At 48.7% G+C, this 24,640-nt stretch overlaps 3 protein-coding genes across 10 annotated transcripts in view; 2 read left to right on the top strand and 1 right to left on the bottom strand.

Moving 5' to 3' along the window:
* Window positions 1–5,743, top strand: part of ccdc85cb (coiled-coil domain containing 85C, b) — a 37,425-nt gene extending 31,682 nt beyond the window's left edge. For all 4 annotated transcript variants that reach the window (XM_076171656.1, XM_076171655.1, XM_076171654.1 and 1 more), the window contains 3 exons: window positions 1,706–1,798; window positions 1,896–1,994; window positions 3,145–5,743. In XM_076171656.1, the coding sequence (XP_076027771.1) occupies window positions 1,706–1,798; window positions 1,896–1,994; window positions 3,145–3,234 (282 nt within the window). In that variant the 3' untranslated portion in view covers window positions 3,235–5,743. The remainder of the gene's footprint in view (window positions 1–1,705; window positions 1,799–1,895; window positions 1,995–3,144) is intronic.
* A 249-nt stretch (window positions 5,744–5,992) lies between these two features.
* ccnk (cyclin K) lies at window positions 5,993–13,349 on the bottom strand. 2 transcript variants are annotated; one of them, XM_076171663.1, is made up of 11 exons: window positions 13,156–13,349; window positions 9,121–9,317; window positions 8,886–8,967; window positions 8,615–8,746; window positions 8,379–8,484; window positions 8,110–8,167; window positions 7,810–7,979; window positions 7,502–7,710; window positions 7,356–7,386; window positions 7,156–7,227; window positions 5,993–6,851 (listed from the first exon to the last, which is right to left on the bottom strand). In XM_076171663.1, exons 2-11 carry the CDS (start codon window positions 9,312–9,314, stop codon window positions 6,319–6,321), a joined length of 1,587 nt encoding a protein of 528 aa, XP_076027778.1. In that variant the 5' UTR covers window positions 9,315–9,317; window positions 13,156–13,349; the 3' UTR covers window positions 5,993–6,318. The 2 variants fall into 2 exon arrangements, with proteins under 2 accessions (XP_076027778.1, XP_076027777.1); XM_076171662.1 differs by lacking the exon at window positions 13,156–13,349 and adding an exon at window positions 10,024–10,164.
* Window positions 13,350–13,420: 71 nt separating this feature from the next.
* bcl11bb (BCL11 transcription factor B b) overlaps window positions 13,421–24,640 on the top strand; it is a 30,563-nt gene continuing 19,343 nt past the window's right edge. The window contains exons 1-2 of one of the 4 annotated variants that reach the window (XM_076171658.1): window positions 13,421–14,258; window positions 22,148–22,534. In XM_076171658.1, the coding sequence (XP_076027773.1) occupies window positions 14,195–14,258; window positions 22,148–22,534 (451 nt within the window). In that variant the 5' untranslated portion in view covers window positions 13,421–14,194. Of the gene's footprint in view, window positions 14,259–21,779; window positions 22,000–22,144; window positions 22,535–24,640 lie in introns of those variants that run through there. The other 3 variants (XM_076171657.1, XM_076171660.1, XM_076171661.1) reach the window with 3 other exon arrangements.

Here is a 24,640-nt window from a genome sequence, read left to right as displayed (position 1 = left end):
TGTTTCAGGTCAGCGACTGTTAGGGAGTTTGCAAAGAGAAACAAAACTGAAACATCTCGCACTCGTTCTCACAAACACACGCCGCTATTCTGAGAACCGTCCGAGCCTCTTTCCTCCGAGGTCTGAATCAAGGAAGCCGTCCCTTAACTGTACGTCCGTATGTAAAACAAACACGGCCTGGAGCTCTACGCTGTCCCAACCCTTCTCCTTCAGCCAGCGGAGGATACAGCGGAGTGTTTACACGTGCGAGATAATGGCTGTCACCCTGGAAGCAGAGTGTGTGTGTGAGGCAGCAGTGATTTTACATATCGACTCATTCAGCCTTTACATTTCTCACTGTGCTTAAACAAAACAAACCCGTGTTGACCCAGCAGGGAATAATGTGTGTGTGACAGTTAACACTCCATACACTCCTCCCACCCAGCTCTACTTTTCCATACAAATTATTATTATTACTTGCATTTTTTAGTAGTAATAGAGTAAACTGTAATTGAAAAGCTTTTGTTTGTATACCTCTCATTTATAATATTGTAATCAAAGCCTAAATGCATTAAAAAAAATTAATTACGAAGGAATAAATCCCTTAATTTCCACAGTTTTACCCCTTACCTTGTTATTTCCATTTAAATCCCTGCAACCTAAACAACACTTCGATAAATTTTAAACAGATTTACCCAAAATTCAGGCCGACACATTTTGTATCTGCGGGAACTTTTTTTTACCTTTAGAGTTTAAGGGGTTAATCAGGCAGCATAAAGACAATTTCTCCTTCATCGGTCAACACTTAAGATTTGAATACAGCTATAGTTTGTGAGGTGAGTCAGGATCTTAACCCTCAGGATCAACAGTTAGCTTGATTATTGAAGTGTTCTGAAGCCCTCCATGCGTGTGTTATTGTTGTGGCATGAGGGTCGGCTGGGCTCACACCGGCACCCGAACGCATCACTGGCGAGCGGAGAAGGGAGCCACAGATCTGTGTCTAATGCACGGCCCCGCTGCCAGCGCACTGTGAATGGAGCCATTGTGTGTGTGTGTGTGTGTGTGTGTCGCAAACAGAGGGGCCACTGTGTGCAGCTGACAGGGGGGTGGGGGTGATGAGTCCAGCACCCTGTGGTCCCTCTTGCTCGGCTGGCTGCTCCCATCACAGCGGGTTAGATCGCTCACAGGTGACTTACGGGTGGAAATAAGTATCGGAAAAAGAAGACGGAGCGATTGATGTTTGAGAGGCGTCGCTCTCGTCAAATTTAAATCAAACATCCACTGATAAATCTAGGCTCAGGTGGTGCAGGTGTGGCTCCAGGTGCACAGATGTGTATGTCACCATGGAAATGTACCTTGTTTTATAACTCTGTTCCTTGACTTTACATTGAATTCTTATTAACCAAATTCCCAGGAGTTGCCTCCATAAATGACTGAACACTTATGCACCCATGATCACCGTGTGTGTGTCCTGTATACGTTTGATCCATTTTTTTAAAGTCACAATAATTCCGTCAGATCAGTTTTTACTTCCTGTGCGTTCGTTCCCCAGCTGCTCTTTCTCATCGTGTCGTCTCTGCTGTGTAATGCACTTTGTCTCCGCTTGAATAATTAACAAGGTTTTCATTATTGCTGAACGCTCATTTCAAATTTACGCCAACTGTGAAACAACAAACGCACAATGCGATTACAGTCACCGTCACTGACAAGTTGCTCCTCCCTGCAGGGTACGGGTCGACTCCCGACCAGCGAGTCCTCTCCTGCCACGGGCTACCTGTCCTGCGTCCAGAAGCCCGAGGCCGTGGTGCACGCCATGAAGGTACGGCGCCATCCGGGACGAGACGATGAGATTCACCTTCTCGCTTTGAACGTTCGTATGAGAGTCGTCGTCATCTAATCCCTTCTTCTGCCCGCAGGTGCTGGAGGTTCACGAGAACCTGGACAAGCAAGTTCCCGAAGACTACGAGGACGACCTCAGCGAGAAAGAGAAGGCCATCGTGCGAGAGATGTGCAACGTAAGTGCTGCGCTTTCCCTTCCCAAGGGCCGTCGCCGAGTGATTATAGAGCTGGAAAAAGCTTTAGAACACTGAGATATAAAGATAACATTGCAGCACTTATGACAAGAAACACACGTTCAAGTAAGCACCGTCTCAAAAACACCAGCACTGAGGTCAGCGTGCCTCAATGATTTCTTGGTTCCTGTCTTCTCTCTCTTGTTCTTGACTCTGTTCCGCTCCAGTAACACAATATTTCTTACTTCTAGATACTTCTTGGTCCGTTGTAGATAAAAAAAACATACGCTCTGAATAATACATTTGTAATCGACCAGCATAACAAGCCAGTGCTCAGGGGGCCAGACCGAGTTCACATTGTTCCCGTTAAAGTTCTCTGCTGCTCTTGTTCTTTCAGTCGCTTCGTCCGGGTGCAAATCAGGTTAGCTTGTGAGCCGCTTTCACTAATGAGGGAGCCTCATTTAGTCGCGTTTGTTCGGCCCGCATCCTCCCCTGCTCTCTCTCTCTCTCTCTCTCTCTCTCTCTCTCTCTCTCTCTCTCTCTCTCACTGCTGAGCACCCACTAACTCCACTAACTCCTCCGATCCCCCCCGAGCCCCTGTCGCAAAAGCGAACTCTTAATTGGAAGCCCTAGGAGGAGACTCGTAGTTGAGCTGTCAGAATAATTAAAGCGGAGCGGCAGGGAAAAGAGCACCCCACCCCCCCGCCTCCTCATCCTCCCCTCTGTGGCACCCTCCATCTTCTCTGCAGTGCTGAAAGGGCCCGGTTTGGGATAAAAGGTTAGCTGATGAGAGAGAGAGAGAGAGAGAGAGAGCCGGGCTATCTGGGCCCTGCGGAGGTATGTGAGAGGCCAGGGAATCTCTGGAGCACTACAATAGTCCCTCTGTAATGTCACTGGGGTCCCTCTGGCGTCCCTCTGGGGCCCCGTCTCTGTCTCACTACAAAGAGATTTGCGGTCTCGCAGGGACAGGATAGAGAAGACAGAGATAGTTCTACTGTAACGTCTGTGTGTGTGTGTGTGTCAAAGTCAGAAGTTTATAGTCTTGAGGAAGAAAAGTATTCTTCTGCCTCGTCTTTCTCTTCTCTGTCTCCTTCTCACTCTGTCTCATCTTGGCGTTCTCCCTCTCTTTCTCTCACTCGTCCTCGACGTGCAGGTGGTGTGGAGGAAGTTGGGTGATGCAGCAGGATCAAAGCCGTCCATCAGACAGCACCTCTCTGGGAACCAGTTCAAAGGGCCTCTGTAGCACGGCAACCCGAGAGCGGGAGAGAGATCAGGATCTACACTCACCTGAAACCACCTTACACTACCTGCGCCTACACCGCCCATCATGCCGTGCTCCCCACTGCCTACAGCGCTCAGCATTCCTTCAAGAACCCTCTGATCAGACCGGATGCGGACCCTCCAGTCAGTCGTTCGTTAGCGTACATCACCGCATGTACAGCAGGTTTTCATCTCGTCTGCGATTGGCAGCTAGTTTCACCGACACACCACTTTTCTCTTCATAATCTTGGGGCTTTAGAATGATCTCTCTCTCCACAAACAGCCCACACTTTATTATGTTCTTGGTATAAATCAGTGAAATGAAAGCTATGGCTACACACCCATCTAAGAGCGGAGCTGTGCCTCATGGACACCGGCGATACGAGCGCGGTCTCAGGCACCTAAAGTGATAATGCAGCAAATTCATGGAATTTATGTCCGAACTTGGTCACTAGTATTGTGTTTTCCCGCACCAGGTCTCTAGTAGAACCCCAGAGCACGCTCAACACATGGACAAGCTAAAAAGCTACATTAAAAGCTACTCCTACGTGAGCAAGTTTGAACGTCACTTCCCCTCCAAATTTCTGCATTTCACTTTAAAAGGTTGCGAGGGGCAAAACTCTATTTGTGAAGGCAAAGCTGCGACGGCATCTTCAGATAAGGTTTGCTAGCACCTCCTGTTAGCTCCTCTCACGCGTGTTGCCCCCCCTTGTGGTCAACAAGTATAATTAGCAGTAGCGATCTAAAGTGTTAATCCCCACTGTGACCTAGCGCCTTTTGCTCACGAGACGAGTCGACGATAATAAAGTCTAGAGATCACTGTTAACTTTGTGTATATTATGTATAAAACCATAGCACTACTTCATTGTTATTGTTGATTTTACTTTTGATCTATTTTGTATTCTAGCGTGGCCATGTGATCAAGTGTTTTAGTTTGAGAAGCACACACACACACACAAACACAGACAAACCAGACCTTTAACAGGGTTTTCTTTTGCTTTTGAAATTCAGAGTTTTTGAATCTTTTACCAGGTGAATTCTTGCTTTTCCTTCTCTCTTTACATTTGAATGCGTATCAAGGCCATCCTCAGTCAAACATCTAGACAGACACGTTTGCTTCTTTTTAGTTGTGGATTGAACTCAAACTGTATGCTGTGTGCATGCTCGACAATCATTTTCTCAGGTTGGGAGGGCTACAGCTTTACCTTTGCCCTTTTGTGAGTGTGAGAGTGTGTGTGTGTGTGAGTGTGTGCGTGTGTGTGTGTGGCTGAATGGTTCTCTTGCAGCTGCAGCGTCTGCCTGTGAATCCTCTTTTTCTCGACTGAGCCCTGGTCGAGAGGCGTTTGTCGACTGTAGAAGACGTCTGCTGGATCCGCGCGGCACAGGCCTCGGCTCTCTTAACTGAACTTTGATTCAGGGCTCACACACATTAATCCTTACGTACTAACCAACACTGTTAGTGCTCGAAGTAAATGCACAACTTTTTTTGTACAGCCATGCAAATTTACAGGATGCATTTTCATTGATAAGAAAATAATTTAACTTGATTGAGATTAAAAATTAAATAATAAAGCCCTCAGTTTAAAATTGTATAGTTTGGCCCTTTTAAGCTTTTAAGAAACTTAATTTTAATGTCTAAAAAAAGGGCTGTAAAAATAAAAAGTGGCCTAAGTATTGAGATGATGATCATTTAGGTCTTAAATTGACCATTTTGTGAACAGTGTGGGTACGTAAGGGTGTAAAATGTGTTGGGAGGATTATAATTCCCCCTGAGTTCTGAAGCCGGGGCCTCGTCGTGGATTCAGCAGGTGTGTTTGAGAAACGCACGTTTCCGAAAGCTGGAATTATTTCTGTTCCATCTGGAGAGAAATAAATGTCTTCCTGTAGATGTCACCTGAGAAAACACTCAAAAGTATTTCCTTCCTTGATGTCAGAATGAACAAAAACTGTTTGCCAGTGGAAGTATTTATTGCCAGGTTGTCAGAAATGGGAGCGCTGTGAGTCACTGTGCAGCCATTTGTTTGGTGGCTGACAGCTCAGGCTCTCCCATTTCTACTGTTATTTGTTCCAAATTAGAACATGTTTGAGGCTGCTCTGCTTTGCGCCTCTGTTCTCTCAAATAATGGGTTTAAAAAAATCAAAGTTTGGTTTATTAAAGTGTCCTTTTTTCTAGGAACTGAATTGAAGCCATGATACAACTTTACTACTTTATACGGCATTTGATTTGAGATGTGCCACATTGTTTTTCTGCATGGTGTTTTGATTTGGAACCCAGTTGTTGTTGCTGTTTTTTAACATCTATAGTATTTCCTTTTTTTCTGCCTTTGTGCTTAAACAGTTCAGAATCCTAGAATCTACAGTGTAAATGTTCAGTTCCTGTAGTAACTAGCATGACTGTAAACTTCTTTTGAAGAATTTCAGATGGATATGGCAGTTAAAACGAAATAAAAACGTTACATAGGCCACTTTTAGAAAATATGGGAGAAAATAAACAGTTGTTTAATGAGATTTTGAAGCGCTGTCGTGTTATTGACTCCTGACGTTCCTGACTTATGCTGCCCCCTGGTGGCTGAGCACCGCCAGTGAAAGATACCGCATCACCTCAAAAATAGTAACAAGGCAGTAAGATAATACTGAAACATAAGCATTTTGAAGCAAGTAAGTTCAACCAGCGAACCCTTCCTTTCTTATACAATGAATGAATTGGAGAGAATGTGAATAAACCAAAAAGTCACAAAACATAGTTGAAATCTTTTATTTTCTGGTAAACAAAAACAAAAATGAGTGAACAGTGATGTAAGAGCAGAATGTACCACACTGTACCATCTTACCTCTTCAAAAAATTAATGAACAAAATGAAGGATTACACACAAAACACTGATGTCTCAAAACAACAGCGCCTCCATTTCAGTTCATGTTTCAGGTCACACTTCATTCACAGCTCCAGAACTCTGACTGGAGGTGAACCAGCGCTCCCGTTTATAGTCTGCCCAAAATAGTGGTGACATCATTCCTTCACCAGCTGAGCCTCAGTTCAGACTTATCAAACTCCCCACTCTTCCTCCTCTCATCTCATCCATCCTCCACGGTTGAGGGGCATGCCGGGCGGCGGGGGCAGGGGCACCTGGGACTGTCCTGGGGGCACGGGGGGCGGAGGTGGGTACCCTGTAGGGGGGAGGCCGATACCTGGAGGGGGGACGTGGCCTGGCGGCATGCGTGGCGGCGGAGGATAGTTGTTGTAGCCCGGCGGCGGATAGGTCGGGGCCAGGTTAGGCGGCGGGTAGGAGGAAGGCGGGGGTGGAGGCGGCGCACTGGGCGGAGGGTAAGCGTGGGGGTGGTACGGGGGCATCGGGGGGCCGTAGCTGGGTGGCATGGCGTAGGAGGGCCCCTCTGTCTTCATCAGGGACTGCAGACTCTGGTAGCCTTCGCCCGACATGTAGGAGCTGCTGGTGGACATGATGTAGTTTGAGGGCGGGGGCGGAGGGGGGCGGTGGGGGAGGGGAGGCGGCTGGTGCGGGGGCGGAGCATGCGGGGGTGGAGGGGCCGCCTCGATGCACGGTTCCACTTCGGCCGGAGGCGCCGGGACCGGAGCTTTACGCTCTGAAGGGGGAGAGAAGAAAACAGAGACACCTTCAGGTTAACAGAGTGAACTACACATCAGTGGTCGATTGGTGATTTGGAGAATAAGAATGTTTGCATCAATGTGTGGTTTACAGATGACCCAAGGCTACGTTACTATGGTGACAGGCAACAACACCAAGACCTGACCTGGACTGACCCCTATCTTGTTGACATGGAAACAGGCGTGTGTGGAGACGACATAAAAACCCAAATCACTCTTCTGTGCATTTTCCCTAAATGGCCTGGAGGAGGTAGTGGAGGTAGAAAGTGTTCAGTCACTCACCGGGGGGCGGCAGCGATGTGGGCAGGGGGGGCATGGGGCTCTCCAGGCGAGGAATCTTAGACCCGACTAGTTCTGCAAGTCAAATTGGACGCTGATCAATGACAGGCAAAAGCCTCACACAGCCTCAGTGTTGACATGTGGGAACGCTGCTGGAGGCTTCAATGTTAGGAAAATATTAAAACCAAGCACGGAAAACTTACCTGGAGCCTTTGGTTCTTCTTTAGGGGACGCCTGAAACAAAATGAATACATGGAGTTACATTGTGTTTGTCCATAATCACAGGTCTAACTGAAGATGGCGTGCTTCCTGTAGGAGCACTGAGGGTTTCCTCCCGGTCTGTACTCACGTGCGTGCGTTTGAGCTGCCGTGCCGGGCTGCCACTCTGAGGAGAAGTCTTCTTTGGGGGCGGTGGAGGAGGGTTGACAGCCGGCGGTTGACCCTGCGGGGCGGGAGGGGCAGGGAGCGGAGGAACGGGCGGACGCTCCTTCTCCTGTATCTGCTGAGGGATGGGCTTGTTCCCCTGGGAGTACAGGTCCAGGATCTGGTGGCAAATGTCTGAGAGGGAAAATAAAGAGTCAGAAAGTACAAACACATCTTGAATAAAGCGCTCTGGTCTTCAGTCTTGTAAGAGAAGACGTGAAGCGCTCGGTTCACCTTCCAGCAGCTCCACCGGGACGTCCTGGACAAACTGCTCCCACCATCGCCGCGACGACTGTTTGGCCGTCCACTCCTGGATGTCAAACTTGCAGAGGCGGCCAGCCAGGTACATGACGGCCACGGCGATGATCTCTGACTCCCACTGCAGAGACAGCATGGTGCACAGGCTGGGCGGGGAGACGGGGGAAGATACACTCAGTCAGTTTGGTTGGTAAAAATGTTGGATAGACATTTTGAAGAGGTGTGTGTGCTGTCTTCAGGCTGTTGGGTCTTATTCCTGACGGGAGAGACGCTCACCTGTCATTCACAAACGTCCAGGCCATCTGCAGCACCTTGCACACTTTATTCTTCTCCCCTTTAATAACAAAGAAGAGTCAGATTATTCACTGATCCTGGAATAACAACACATCACAATATCAGCACCCAGTTATTCTAAATATTCTGTTCACTTTCAACACCAAGGTCACATCCTGCAGGCTCTGGGTTCCAACCCATTCAAACTAATGAACTGAACTGGGTAGAATCTGCGCGCTCCCCCCCTCCTCCTCCTCCTCGATCTCTCTCACCTTTGAGCTGCTTGACGTATCGCAGGAGGAACATGTACGGGTGCTCCACCTGCAGGTCAAACTTGATCGTCTGGAGCAGGATTCTCTCCAGCACCATCACTTCCTCCTGTCAGCAGACACACACACACACACACACACACACACACACACACACACCGCTCCCATGTTAGGACATCCAGAGACAGATTAAGATTTCTCCCAGCTGCTTCACGACTCAAAGAGAAAGAGCCCGTCACCTTCGGGTCGTCTCCAAACTGGGCGAACTGCACGTCGTTCAGTAAGCTGCGAGCCGTCTTGATGATGTCTTTACACTTCTTAGGGGTTTCCTCCACTTTCCCGGCCAGGAAGAGACAACAAGCACCCGTCACCTGGCAACACACAGATCACAACGTCAACATCTCAAACTTCAACACCCTTCAGATGATTTTCCCCTCCTCACGCTCCAGCCTCACACATCACACCACTCCTGAACTATAGCAGTAAGACAGATGTAAACAGTGAACTTACATATCTGGGGAACTGCTTGAAGGAGTGAAACATGTAGAAGCGGTGGAAGTATATGATGCCGGTAGCCAGAGTGTCATAATGTCTGACAGTAGATAAGGAAATCACTTCAGAATACACACACGCACAGGCACAGGCACAGGCACAGGCACACACACACACACACACACACACACACACACACACACACACACACACACACACAGATCAACTTCATTCATCACAAACTAAAGGATACAGGCCGAGTCCGGTCCCCACATCAAATATGAAGCGGGCCCCTTCTCTGCGGTACCGGGCCTCGGTGCCGGGGTCCAGGCCCTCGGACTGAGACGGGGTGTGGGCCAGGTCCTTCTTGTCCCAGTACCAGCAGGGCTTGATGTGGTCCAGGATCGGCTGTCCCCCCATGGACGAGTTCTCCTTGAGTTCCTTCATTAGCTGAGGAGAAGCAACAGAGGATGAACATGCGGAGCTGGACGGTAACAACACACAGTTTGTACACACATATACACACACACAGAAAAGTAGTAAACAAACCCACCGCTGTCACTGTCATACGCGTTTACGGCTCTAAATGTAAGATTTAGGAGCTAAATATTGTTGTTTTCGACACCTGGAGTCGATTAAAGAGGCTGCCAACACTTTCAGGCTGAGGCCACTAGATAGCACGGCCTCTCGCTGACTTGGCACACATGTTTTCATTCATTCTCTGATAAATAATCGCTGTTGATACCAGCAAAAACTTAAACCGCGGGACATTAAGTAAATAAGTTGGAAAATTAATGACAGCGGATGATTTGTATTAATTATCAAAACAAAATTAGTTTGCTAGCAATCCTTTACGGCAACTACGCCAACTTCGCATCTGAGAAGTTAGTTCCGGTTGCTTCACTCCGCTTATTACCAGAATATTAACTGAATATTATTATAATTATTATTACAGCTTGCGTCTGTTACACAACACTAAAACGCGTAAATAAATGTGCCGTAAACAGACTCAGTTGCTAAACAGGTGTTTGTCTCCTCCTGTAGCCTCCGTGGCTAGCTAACCTCGAGGCTACACGCCGAAGCTAGCAGGCGTCAAACCCGCTTTTAACGCGCCTCTGCCGGCATCCAGCGCTTTGTGACGCAGCGCGACTCTCACCTTTAACATGTGGACTCGGAGAAAAAAAACCACTCAACGCTGAAAGCTGTGCGAGCTGTCCGCCGTTATTCACAACAAGTTGGCTAACGACTGATACACAACAGTGCCCATTGTAACAAGGGCACCGCCATTACGGTTTACGTCACTTACTGTTCGGTGACGACACCACGACCCACGTTTTTGTAGTTAATTGTTTAGATTATATTGTTCTGCTTACTTTATTCAGCATTTGGTTCGTTACATCATCTCTGTTTATATTATTATTATATTAAAAAAAATGAAACGATCACCGTTCCAAACATATTGCTGTGGTCAATAACGTCCACTAGAGGGAGACAAACAACAAGGTTGGCCACAGTGTTTGGTTGAAGTCATGCAGTGTGTTTGGACCACATACAGTACACTTACACACACATCCGGACAAAGTAATGGATAATAATAATAATAATAATAATAATAATAATAATAATGAACGTTTTTAACTAAGAATGGCATGATACAATTAGTAGAATTAGGATTAACATATACTAAGCATAAAGGTTCTGAAAAAACATCCATATCTATAGGATATTGCATGTCTAGGCTCTAAAATATATCAAAGCACCAGGCTACTAAAGGTGTGAAGAAGATTCAAATGGGTCTTAGTAAAACACAGGCGTGTAAACAGACAGACTCTGCCCAGCCTCACTTTGGACAGAAAGGCTGCAGTGAATCATCTACTGCCTCAACATTAGAATTTAGAATCTGTATCTATTATATATTCATTCGTGCTCGGACAAATCTTCCTAACTGGGGGAGAAACTGTCCCGATGTGTCCTGTAGAAATGTTAAGAGCCGTGTCTCGTTGCCCATAGCGAGGAAGCATCTCAATCTGTCACTCAAGTCCACACACACACACACACGCATGCCTCACGCACACACACCATCCTCAGTAAATCAGCTTATGAATAATATATACTTGTACTTTCTTTATTAATATTAAACATAGCATAATGAAGCTCTGACTATAAGCAAATCCCAAAGCAATATTCATATAACCACAGGCTGTCCTGGCGTGGACCTTTCATCATTTGTGTCGGTTCTTTGTCACTTTGTGGTTAAACATCAAAAAAATGCTACTTTAACATGTTTACACTCTTAACTCTAAAGAAGGTTGCATCCTTTTTTGCATTCCTAAGCGAGTTATTATGTCCAGTATCCTTGCACATGCGAAGGATCTCTTATATCAATGGCTTTCTATCATTTACGTGAGCAAGAACAAGTAAGAGTAATATGAAGACGTGAAAAATTAAAAGAACATGCCATGTGATCAAGGTTGTGACCCAGAATTGAAGTCATCAAACTGCATACAAGATGCTTTTGTTTATTGATTTGCAAGGCCACTGCTCTTCTTCAAATGCTTCCCAGCTCAAAGGTAAGACTTTATATTTGTTCCCTTATGCATTAACATATTCATAATTTGTCAGAAACTCCACAAGTCAGTGGTCACGCATTAAAATGTGTCTCTGGCGTGTGCTCATTTGTTGTGCATGTGAATGCCCTGCAGTGTTTCCACTCACTCAGGTATCTCTCATACATCAACAGCACTTAGCACAGGAGATGCATGTCTCCTTAAAGGCAACACTTTGGGCTTAAAACCTTTCTTGTGTCCACAAGCTGGGGTATTTGTGCTATGTTGGCCCTGTGCAACTCGTCTTAAACTGCTTTTGCCCAGAGCCAGCAGATACAAGCTATAATGGAGACATTGATGTATTATTGAGAAACCCATGGGTGAGGATCAAGGAGCTGCTCGCAGCCAGCAGGGACAGCAAAGAGAGTGTGTCTGAACTCAGGATAATGTTTCCCCTCACTGTCCGCTGCTGCTGCCGCTCTCTTGGCCCCCACGCAAAAAGAATACATTTCAATGTTAAATCACGTAGCAAATTTACACGCTCCAGTCAAAGCAATATGCTTCAACAACACGCCGGGCCGTGTGTGACAGGCCTTTACTGTTGTGCTTTACTGTTTCTACGTGAAGTCAGCGGAGGGTTGGTGTGCTTGAGCCAGAGCTGAGATGACATTTCATTTATATAAATAATTACTGTCCTGAAAGTCCCCCAGGCCTGCCCCCAAGCAATCAAACTTCTAATGCTCTTAAAATTGCCCGGCATATTTTATTAATAGGACACTATAAAATGTATTGCTATAGCTGCACACTTATCCACTGATCCACAAGGAGACGGTGTCAACATTAAATCTGCGTATAGGAAGGGTTTTTATTCTTATTCAATGAGGCATTTCAGCCAAATTATAGATCGATTTGGTGAAAACAATGCCTTTTGTGAAGTGAACTAGGGCCACACACACACTCATTCCCACACCGCGAATGCACAGCTCTTAATGAATACACTGAACTAGGTGTGGACTTATTGCCCATCAGTGCTATTAATTGAGTGAACCTGGTCCGCTGTTCAAAGACCCTCTTGAATTTGGAAATTAAGTGGCCAATTAATGAGGCCACACTTCATTCTAAAAATAATCCTGAAGAATAACAGGGTCTGGCCCCCTAAACGGGTCTGGATTGGCTCCTGACTGGGCCAATAGAGGGTACTGTTGCCTCACAACATGTTTAAATTACCTCCAGCACAAAGATGCAGGCTGCTGCTTTTAATATCATTATTTGGCGATTTACATATCCTGCTGCAGCAATGACATAGATGCCATTCATCACCTGCAATTAAGGCTGAAATCTGATGGAACCCAAATCTGATCATCTGGTCATGGGAGGCCTTCAGATTAAAGACATTTTTAAATCATTTCCCAATTTAGAAAGTCAAATATTAAAGCACCGTAAACCAGAGCTGCGTGAGACAAAAAGTTGAAATAGTACAAATATGTTAAAACTGTATAATTCTACTGATTATTAAAGGTGACACCTAGGAAAACGATGACACCATCACACCTCCTGGAATTGAGGAAACAGCGGCATATTAACGATCATTCACAGATGAAGAGAAGAGAGAGGATTTGCAGCACTGTTCTCCAAAAAGGGTCACACACACACACACACGCGCAAGCAAACACACACACACACACACACCCACACGCGCGTGCAGTTTGGGAAACGAGTAAAGACCCATAAGTGATAGTTACTTTACGGAGCTCATCGCTCTCAGTGTCCGCGTGGAGAGGCAATTGTCACGGACGAACTTGAACTTGAATCCCCCATCGCACTCCTTGGAGTCTATGCCCCAACCACACACACACACACACACACATACACACGCACGCGCGAGCCCTCACACACACGGGGTCCTCCTAAACAGACCCCCTTTTCATCTTGTCGTGAGTCAACAAGAAGTAGCCTCGACACTATAGGATTGGACCTCAGCTTGTTGAAGAGGAGGAGGAGGAGGAGGAGGAGGTGTCTTGTCTGCCCGCCTGTTGTCTTCGCGACTCTCTCTCTCTCTCCCGCTCTCTCTCCCCCACTCTCTCTCTTTCTCTCTCTCCCTCCCTCAATCAACGAGGCTATACTGCCACAGAGCCAAGAGTTGCCGCTCCGCGCACCGATGCCAAAACGCGCAGGAGGAGTCGGTGCCAAAGGGTCATTTTAGCGCGCTTACCGCTGAACCGGGAGGACTGTCGGGATCCTGCAGAGCGAGCAGCACGCAGCTTGACCCCTACCAGATGATCTCAGCACGTCAATACTGTTAAGAGAAAGCAAAGGAGCCCAATAAAGAGCGTCACCGGCGGAGCGTCTCCGTACAGCCGCTTCCTCCGTCACCACGGTCGCCGCCGCAGAGGTGCGCACTCCGGGATTTGTATCTGACAAACGGTCGCTCCAACACATCGCCACCCTGCGTAAACACCTCCAACCGCCTCCGAAAACTACTTTTGGCGTCCTCGCTCCCAGGTGTTTGTTCCTCCTCCAGACGCGACGCGCCGCAGGACAACTGTGGACACGTTGGGTCTTCCGTCCATCCTTCTCCGCGCTCCGGTCTCCGGTCTCTGGTCCCCTCGCCTCCCGAGAGAGAGAGTCCGCAAAGCTCACACTTTGCCCGGGGTAGGCAGCGAGCAGTCGGGGGATACGGAGGGCAAGTTGGTCACCTGCGACCCAGAGAGGACCGACACCACGGTTCAAGCCGACTCCAAGTGCCGTTCACCGGGCGATGCCAGAGTAAATGCCGGGGCAATGTCCCGCCGCAAGCAGGTGAACCCGCAGCACTTATCGTTGACGCACCGGGAGACAGTCCAAGGTAAAGACGCCTCACCTCGACCCCGAACCCTTTAGATCACCGCGATAAAGTCTTCTGACTGTTATTCATGCTTTTATCTGATTCAGGGTTGATTTTAGAAGAAAGGAAAATTGGAATTTGACTCTGATTGTCTTTATTTCAGCTTTGAAATGACTTTAAACATTTTCAAGACAATTATGGAATTTGCTAAATTGAATTTCTGACGTGATTGTGCGGATTCCAAACTGCACGACTGCGTGGTTTTGATGCTTTGAACATAATTCTAAACTAAACTCGCGTCACTGATCTGATTGTTAAACATATTTTCACACTTTTACAAATTTATTAAAGACATAATTTGGAAACTTTTTTTAAAAATGAGCATTTTGCTGCTCCATTGTTTGGCTCCAGTCCGAGATTATTAACAGAAGAACTGATCTTTCTGTTCACTGTAGTGGTGCCTAAGTGTGTGTGTGTGTGTGTTGACAGAGGGGAGAGAGAGGGAGAGAGAGAGAGAGTGTGTGTGTGTGTGAGTGTGAGTGTGTGTAAAAATCTGCAGACCATTTTAATCTACAAATCCAACTTCTTTTTGCATTATTTCTGTCGTGAGGTGTGTGTGATGAGTGTATTGTTGTGCAGTGTTTGACTTGATTAATGTTTATTTTGAAAACCTTTGTGCAGGTTTGCAAAATGTATTATGGGCTCCTCTCTCTCTCTCTCTCTCTCTCTCGCTCTCTCTCTTGTACACACATACACACGCACACACACACACGCACGCACGCACGCACACACACACACACACACGCACACACACGCACACACGCACGCCTTCATGTCATATTGACTACATTCCATTTTTAGAATGGAGCAAAAAAATGGAGAAATGCACCAAAATCATTTTTTGCAGTTAAAAGAAAACAAAGAATCCTCCCGAGCAACAATCTGAACTTTCATTTACACCATTTGATTTTTTTTTTTAAAAGTCACAACTTTGTTTTGAAGCTTCTCGGGGCTGCGACCGAAATTTTGATTTAATTGCGCAGATTAAATCTGCCGCAGGAATTTTCGGGCGCGTGATTAAAAAACTCTCATAATCCAATTTCAAATCAATTACATCAATCTGACCTTCATCTCCCGCGCGGCGCTTTGACTAAATCCAATTTCATAGCGGCCTAATCTGAGGCATTCATTGCAGAAGTTCATGATGTAATCTCTGACCAATCTGCTTTGTGTTGAGGAGCTTTACAGGCGCGTGCCGTTTAGCATTCACACTGATCGATCATCGATCATGGATCATTTCTCCGTCTCGGTTCGTCTCAATCTGCTGCCCGACTGACACAAAAAAAATGGAGTCGATTTGAAACACGAGTGTGAAGCTGAAGTGGAATATTTTTCTTCTCTAATTGAGAGATTCTGCTTGTTGTTTTTTTTACGGCAGGTGACAAATATCGATTAAGCTCCAATATCGATCAGGCTGAATTTCCCTCTGCTGTCACACTCTTGTCAGCGAGTTAATTAAAGGAGGAGACACAGATTCTCCCAGAATTCATTTTGGCAGCAGCCAGTATCTATGCATAACAGTTTTACCTCAGGAGTGTGTGTGTGTGTGTGTGTGTGTGTGTGTGTGTGAGTGACAGAGAGAGATGGCGTGTGTGCGTGCGTGTGTGTGCATTCAGCGTGTGTCAGGGCAAATAACAGCAGCTGTGTGAACACTTTCTTCGCCCTTGGACAAACTGATATTTGCCTCTTCGCCTTGAGGCCATGGGTCACTTTGTTTGACAACTTTTCCACGAAAGTGTGATTCACATAAAGCTCTCTCTGGTCCTGCTGCTGCTGCTGCTGCTGTCAATCAATGATCACAAAGCGGCTCTGTGGGCATTAATCATTCGCATACAATAAATTATATCAATTATTAACTGTCAGGGATTAGCCACGGATAATGTGTGTTAATGGGTCTGAGCTGATGCTGCAGGACGCGTCTGTTCCTCCGTTTAGAGGCTTTTGGAGACGTTTTCCAGCGAGGCTCAGTTTTGCCCCTTAACCCCCCTCCCCACACGCACACACACACCTCAGACTGCATCTAAAGAAAAGCGTCAACCATCATGGGTGGCGATATTTGTGCACTACATCCTGCAGGCGTCTGTACAGGCGTCTCACAGCGTCTCTGGCAGCAGGACACTGTAAAGCCGGGGCTTCTGTAGAGGCCTGAATGTGAATCCGGCCCTACCTGTTCTCTCACATGATCCTCCTCGGTGTCACCTGCTTGTTGAACCGTGGCCTGGAGCGCTGCGACAATGACCTGAGAGGCACCTGATGGTTCAAGAGTGTAGGGGAAGAGACTGAACCTGCAGGTTTTCTTGTTCTCCCAGAGGTCAAGGTGTCGATACAGACGTGTGTGTCTGCATGTGTGTCATCGTGTCGTTTGCAACAAAGTGTGTCTGTGCAAATGTGTGCATATGTGCCCCTATTTGCCCAAAGCTCATCCGCTGTTTGCCGTACATACAGGATCTCTTTAATAATTACCGATCTGCACCTCTAATGCGCCGACCATTAAATGTCCCCGAGGCTGCGTGTCCCTGTCGGCTGTTTCCTTAAGCTGGGTGGGTCCAGGGAGAAGGACCAGGATCACACCTCAGGCTGGAGGATCTGAGGAGCGCTGGGGGAAAACCAAACCCTCTGTCATTTGACTGTGTCAACACGTCAGAGTACATACAGTACAAGAGCGAATGTACAGGACAGCACAAGTGTCCCGCCGCTCGTTTTCGAGTGAGAAAGACATCTGCGTGTTTCACCGACAGGTCAGCCAGGCTGCATTTCCTGCCATGTGGGAAAGCTTCAGAGTTTCAGCTGTCGAAACCCATCGCAGGTGTCGAGGAGCGCGAGTTAGAACACGACCGAGCCGCTGCAGGATGCCAACGTGTATCTGCGGCCGTGTGTCAGGTTAGGGGTTATTAACAGGAAGAGAGCGCCGCCTCGCGCCCTGCAGCCACAGGCCTATAGGTCACGCTCGGCTCAGCTTAGGAGGGAGAGAGAGAGAGAGAGAGAGAGAGAGAGAGAGAGAGAGAACCAGAATATCAGCATATTTCTGGACAGGCTTTAGTGGAAGACGGTGCACTGGAAGTCTGCTTGCCAGGTCAGGCAGGCAAAGGAGGGATGAGCCGGTGACTGTCACCACAATGAATGCAGGCAATGCAAGTTTGCACCCGGCACACACACAGACACACACACACACACACACACACACACACACACACACACACGCGCACACACACACACACACACACACACAGACTCAGCACGTGTAACTGTACAGGCGTCACACTCAAACTGCATGACCCCGTGTGCAAACCTGCATGATCTCTTTACGTTCACGTTCCGTCTAAATCGTCGCTGTCTTCTTCTTCCTCTTCTTCACAACCCATCCACTATTTCTGAATTATTCATACATTAACGCAGAGCGGCTGATTATTAGCGTCCCCGTCCCCCCTCCCCCCTCCCCTGCCCCCCCTCCCCTTTGTCAGTATTTTTAGTGTTAATCAGCGTTATTGTGCAGGATTGTTTTGGCGGCGGTGGGAACGCCTCTCGTTCCTCTGGCAGCACCGGCACGCCACTTGTGAAACAGTTAATGTTTTCTCCTTTATTCACACCATATGGCTGTCAAATGGTAGAGAGGAACCCACCGTACGCACTGCGACGCCACAGCAAATACTCACACACACACACACACACACACACACACACACACACACACACGTACACACACACACACCCGCGCTGTGGTAACTGCAGGATAAGCTCTGAGAGATGATTGGTGAAGGTTTGGATGATTTACTGTGACGTGTTTCTTCTTTCTTCTCCTGGTGTTGCAGATTCTCCGTCTATATTTCAATCTAATCCAACACATTTCATTCATTCCCCTTTATTTAGTCTTATTATCATTATTATTTCCCCTGACCTCTAAAACAGTTTGACAGATTTGATTCATATCTCCAAATGTCACGCCTCAGCTTACGAATCCTTCTGACTGATTTAGCGGCGGCGGCGGCGGCGTCTCCGTCGGGCTGCTGGGGTGTATTTTTTTGCTCACTTTCACCACCGTAATGCGAGATTTACGATAAGAAACGGGACTGCTGCGGATTAAACGCTGATAAGATAATGAAACGCACACCACCGGCCTTACTCAACACACACACACTGTTGCAGCTCGCCTTGGCAGCCGCAGACGGGAAAAAAAAGGAGGGATAAGCTCGCCGAGGCCCGCTTGTTGTTTGAATTTTTGATTGCAACCATCTGCATCGTTGTTGGTGTCATTTATTTTCAATGACAGCATGAATCTTACCCCACTTTCCCTGTGGGGATTACACATGTGTGAGAGCGTGTGTGTGTGTGTGTGTGTGTGTGTGTGTGTGAGCGCGTGTTTTATAGCTCAGCAAATGGAAGGAAGGGGGAAAACAAAGAGAGGGAGGCAGGTCTGAACCCATACAGTACGGCTGTCGTATGAACGCCCCTGGCCTGATCCTTCGCCCGCACCACCAGAACACCGTGTACAGCTGCCATTACAGTTACAGGCAGCAGGCTGAGCGGGACGCGTACGCTTCCACCCGTCCGTCTGCCCGCCCGCCGAGCAAATCCAAAAAACAATTTCAATGGGAAATAATACACCTTTCTCTCTCTCTCTCTCTCTCTCTCTCGCCTCCCTCCCTCCCTCCCTCCCTCCCTCGCTCAGGTGAGAGCAAAGTGGAGCCGCGGCGTCGTCGTTTAAAATAAAACCCTCTACCATCGCCCGGGGCCAAATCAAACACAGCGGGAGAGAGAGAGAGAGAGGGAGAGGGAGAGGGAGAGGGAGAGGGAGAGAGAGAGAGAGAGAGAGAGAGAGAGAGAGAGAGACGCCACCATTGTGAGAGAGCACGTGGGGGCAAACAATAATTAGGGATTAATGGCAATGCATCGTGTGCAGGTAACTCAGGAGGACAGGAGGCCACCGTGATGATGATGTCGCTGCACACACACACACACACACACACACACACACACACACACACACACACACACACACACACACAACCACACACAACCACACACAATTTGTTTGCACGCAAAAACTGGCGGTTAAAGAATATTTCTGCCTGCGAATAAAAGAGAATTCTCATGGTTTTCTCTCTCTCTCTCTCTTTTCTTCTTCTTCTTCTTCTTCTTCTTTCGTTCCTCCTCTACACATGGAAGTATGGGTGAAAGAGGCCCATTGTCTCGAGCTGCGTCTCCCCATCTGGTCCACATTGTGCAGTGGCAGCGTGCGGCGGCAGCAGCAGCAGCAGCAGCAGCGGCCGCGGCCGCGTTGGGAGAACGACTCCACTGACTGTGTGGCGGTCACGCTGATAGGGGGCGCTGTGAGGCTGCATGAGGGCAGAGCAGAGCAGAGCTGAACAGAGCAGAGCAGAGCTGAACAGAGCAGAGCAGAGCTGAACAGAGCAGAGCAGAGCAGAGCAGAGCAGGCCCACTTTGTCATGAGAGGGCTGTGTGTTGCTCTGTGTGTGTAGGTGTGAGTGTGTGTGTTATGGTGTCAGACAGCTGGGTCTCACTGCTCTCATCGTGTCTTCTCTCAGAGCTCCGGCGTGTGTGTGTGTGTGTGTGTGTGTGTGTGACAGTGCGTCTCTCTCTTTACCTCTCAGGCGTGCGTCTCTCTCACTATAGGTTGAGTTTATACAGGAGGAATTAGACGCCGTCTGTCACCGCGTGAGGCTGCGTTACGTGCTGCCCCCCCTCCCCCCCCCCCCCCCCTCGTCTCTGCGTGTTTCCATTCCGCCGCCCTTTGTGCCCATGGAAGAATTTCTCCCTCTGTTATTTTTCTCACACACACACACACACACACACACACACACACACACACAGAGAAAGAGGTGCGGTTTTTTAAGAAGAAGATGTCCGACTGATATTCGACAGTGGCATCGTGAAAATGCCAACGCCTGTTAATTTACTGACTTCAGCCCCGCGGCCGTGTTGCTCAACAAACAGGCCGCTCTCTCTGGCTGCTCTGCCTTTTGTCTGGCGGAGGGGAAAGTGGAGTTGTGAGTGCCCAGGTGTCAGTCAGCTCTCCGTTTATGACACATGAGAATCTGGGACTTTTCTAATCACGCCACCTGTCACGAATCAACGCGTGCTTTCTGAGGACACGTACTTTAGGTCCTCACACACACACACACACACACACACACACGGGCGCGCGCACACACGCACCGTGTCACGGTCGCAAGCTGCGAGCCGAAGGTAAATATGTGTTTGTGCTCCTTCTCCTCCACCGGAGATTATGAGATGGAAATGATCTGGCGGGCGTCCAGGAATCTGCCGCCATTTAGAGAGAAGAATATTTGGCGTTGGGATAATCACTCCGGGGCGAAGGCGAGGGCTTTCTGAGGGCAAAGGGCGTGGACTGGAACATGTGTGTGCGCGCGAGGGAAGGGGGGGTGGGGGGGAGAGGGGGGCCGAGGAGGAGGAGGAGGAGGAGGGGGGGGGAGAGCAGCTCAAAGCATGCAAAGAAATATTTGCAATAATGAATGTCATGCAAAACGGGGTGCGACACTCAAACCGCGGCTCTGCTGGTTCTGTAACGGTTATGGCCGGTGGGTTTGGCAGCGTCGGCCTGAGAGATGGACGGATAAGGACGAGTTTAGGATCTCAGGTGGAGACACACACACACACACGCGCGCACACACACACTTTGTCTAATCTCCATAAAGCAGGATGTGAGGTGTTGATAGAAAGGGAGAGAGAGAGAGAGAGGGAGGGAGAGGGAGGGAGAGGGAGGCCATGGCTGGAAGGAGAGGTGGCGAGGCCTCCCTCCCTCTCCCTCTCTCTCTCTCGCTCTCTCTCTCTCTCCCCCTGTCTCTCTCTCTCTCTCTCTCTCTCTCTCTCTCCCTGGGCTCTCGCTCGCCCCCCTGAGTCTCTGGAGCTTCAGGTTTCTGCTCCAGCATTTCCACACCCAGCAGATCAGGGTAGCGTCTTACGTGTCCATGAGGGATTTGCATTCAGCTGAGGGACTCTGTCTTCACCATAGGGGAGTGTGTGTGTGTGTGTGTGTGTGTGTGTGTGTGTGTGTGTGTGTGTGTGTGTGTGTGTGTGTGTGTGTGTGTAATGGTTATTAATGACTGTGTCACATCTGTGAAGAATGAGATTTACTCTCTTAACAGGACCCGGGTTGGCTTTATAGATTTTCTGTCTATGGAGGATACACTGCTCTTACTCACCTGTGTGCTGCTCCAGTCACACACACACACACACACACAAACACACACACACACACACACACACACACACACCACAGAGACACGCAGACATTCTTTTGCGTCTCATTTTGCCTCTCTCGCGCTCTTTTACACGCACGTACACACACACACACTCACCCTTACACACTCACACACACACACCCACACTCACTTACTGGTGGATGTGGCCTCCACTTTGTTCTGCGCTGGCTGGTCTCCCACGTGGTTCTGCAGCCGTCTGAGCTGACAGCTCTGTGCAGCCGGGGCCCTCACCGGAAACCCAGCCTGCACTGTGAGATGAATCGCTTCCTGGCCACACACACACACACACACACGCACACACACACAGAAACACAGTGACATATATGTGAGTTCCACCCACACAGATCGGACTGTGATAAAGCAGCTTCCAGGTGTTTTTCTCTGTGAAGTATCTGTACGCTGACGTTGTGTTGTGATGGTTGTGATGTTGCGCTGTGATAGCGACGCTGGGCTGTTATCAGGTAACATAAACCTCTTTTCTCTCCTCCTCTCTCTCTGTTTATATGATAGAGTTTGTTGATCTCTTTCATCGTCTTTATCTGCGCTTGTGTCTACGTGTCTCTCTTTTGAAACGCCGCTGATTGACATCTCCTCTTCCCTCCGCAGCAGAGGCCAATCATGAGTCAGGGGCGGGACCTCCTTCTCCCGATCCGTCCACCCCCAGCCCCCGGAGGGCGGCGCCCGGCGAGCACGACCTCCTGACCTGCGGCCAGTGCCAGACCAACTTCCCCCTTGGCGACATCCTGGTTTTCATCGAGCACAAGCGCCGTCTGTGCCGCGGGCCCAGAGGGGCGCCGGGATCCTTCTCCAAGCCCGGGGAGACGGGCGGCGGCACCGGCATGGGCATCACCATCTCCCCCAGGGCCCGGTCCATGCAGCTGGGCAGGGGGCCTCTGCCGGTGGAGGTGGGCATCCAGGTTACGCCTGGAGGAGAGGAGGACGAGCTGAGGAGGCTGACGCCGGCCAAGGGCATCTGTCCCAAGCAGGAGAGAGGAGGTAAGGAGGAGGAGACACAAAGAGAGGGACCGCTGCATTCTACACACACAGTTTTGAAGAGAGAGAGCACTCACAAGACACACACACACACACACACACACACCCACACACACACACACACACATCCCTCACCTGTCCGAGGCAGATAGCTGTGTTTAAAGAATCCCAGCTGCTTGTTATTTTGACAGTGGCCTTCAGGAGGGATTAATGTAGCCTGGGATGATTTCATTAAAGTGAGTGAGAGCTGCAGTGTGTGTGTGTGTGTGTGTGTGTGTCCATTCTGCTGTGTTCTAAGTGAAACATCACACACACACACACACATGCCAAACACAAACACACACCAAAACCAACGCAACACTGGCAGGCCTGAAGGACTTCCTCAGCTGAAACCAATTGTGAAAGGCGAGGAAGAAGGTGATAGAGGAGCTGCCCCCAGTGTGTGTTTGTGTGTGTGTGTGTGTGTGCCTTTTGCTTGTGTGTGTAAGCGCACTTTTCCCTTGCACGCCGTCTGTGTGTTCATAAAGAAATCCTGCAGCATATAAAAAAAAGGTTAAGAAAGCTGATTAAAATTCATCTCTTTGCGTGGTGAGGAGAAGGGGATTAATAAAGCAGCAAGGCCGCTCATGTGGCTGTAGGGGTGTGTGTGTGTGTGTGTGTGTGTGTGTGTGTGTGTGTGTGTGTGTGTGTGCGCGTGCGCCGGGGCCTGCAGACCGGTGGCGCTGCAGGGAAACCAGTTCAAAGTTATCAGAGTAGACAGTCACCATCACACCCAGAAGAGCTGCAGAAAGCTACGCAGGGATTACAGCGTCTGCAGTCAGGAGACGGCGGCGGCAGCGACGGCGGCGGCAGCAACGGCGGCGTCGTCACGTTAGCAAGCGTGATGGTGTCAGGGAACCATTGGTTTGTGAAAGCAGGAAATGTAAGAGACTTAAAAGGTGCAACAAGTCGAGTTATTGCGGCCTGAGATGACAGAACAGGATTTAGGATTGATCAGATTTGAGATAAAGCGGCAGAGAGACTCGCTGAAAGATTGCGGTCGTTCCGGTTTCCGACTCTCGATCTGAGCGACCGTCCTACCGCTCCATTAGGTGCGATCGGGTCACGCCCAAATGAGAAAGTAACAAGTCGTGACCGAGCAGTGATCCAGAAGAAGAAGAAACGGTTCTGCGGTTGTAGTTAACTATTGTTGCTGCAGATTAATACTTTTTAAAATTTGAACTGACGAATTTCAAACAACAAAAATTCACTTCTGTGCGACGCCTGCAGGGGGCGAGAGATCGACAGGAGATCTCAAACCGTACGTGACGGCGGGAAATCAACGTAAACGTCAAGCAGGGAGCGGAAACAGAACCAATCGATCTGTCGTGGACGCTTTGATCCCAATCGAGCGGCGGCGGCGGCGTTGCGGCTGATTGGTTCGGGGGAAAACGTCGCATTTTCTCCGTCTTTGAGGTGATCAGAGTGAAACAATGTTTAGGTTTAATTAGTCAGACAGTCGCTGGTTCTTATCACAGAGAGAACAGGACAGGAAAACACTCGCAGCCCTGAACCAGCCAGAGGAGGAGCGCTTTGTGCCGCACACACGCTAGATTGCCACTCAAGGCGGGCGAGAAGTTTCAGCCAAATTAGATTACATTATTAGGTCTAATTAAGTCCAGAGTGTTGGGAGCACACACACACACACACACACACACACACACACACACAGGCGGAAGGAAGATATCCCAATTCCGCAGCTTGCTTGTTGTGTTAAGATGTTTCCCTGCCAGAACACACAGGTAACAAAAAATTATGAGCACACTTTCAGAAAACACACACACACACACACAGACACACACACACACACACACACACACTCACAGCAATTTGCATGCGTGAGCGGCGTAGCGTGTAAAATGAGTCGGTAGGCGTGATCTTCATCTCCTCCGCTGATGATTTTAACTGTGTGCGCTTAAACCCCGGGAACTCTTTAACCCTTTCCTTTCCCCGCGTCTGTTTGCGACCTCCCGTCTGGCTTCTTTGTCTGTCAACCCCGCTCGCTTAAACTGCTAAACATGCTGCAAGGCTAGCAGATTCAGAACACACACACACACACATATGCGCGCT

This window comes from Genypterus blacodes, unplaced genomic scaffold (assembly GCF_046128005.1).
Source record: "Genypterus blacodes isolate CSIRO-AG114 ecotype Tasmania unplaced genomic scaffold, CSIRO-AGI_Gbla_v1 ptg000263l_1, whole genome shotgun sequence".
Classification (NCBI taxonomy): domain Eukaryota; kingdom Metazoa; phylum Chordata; class Actinopteri; order Ophidiiformes; family Ophidiidae; genus Genypterus; species Genypterus blacodes.
The sequence above is the reverse complement of the archived record's forward strand: the minus strand, read 5'-3'. Positions and strand labels throughout refer to the sequence as shown.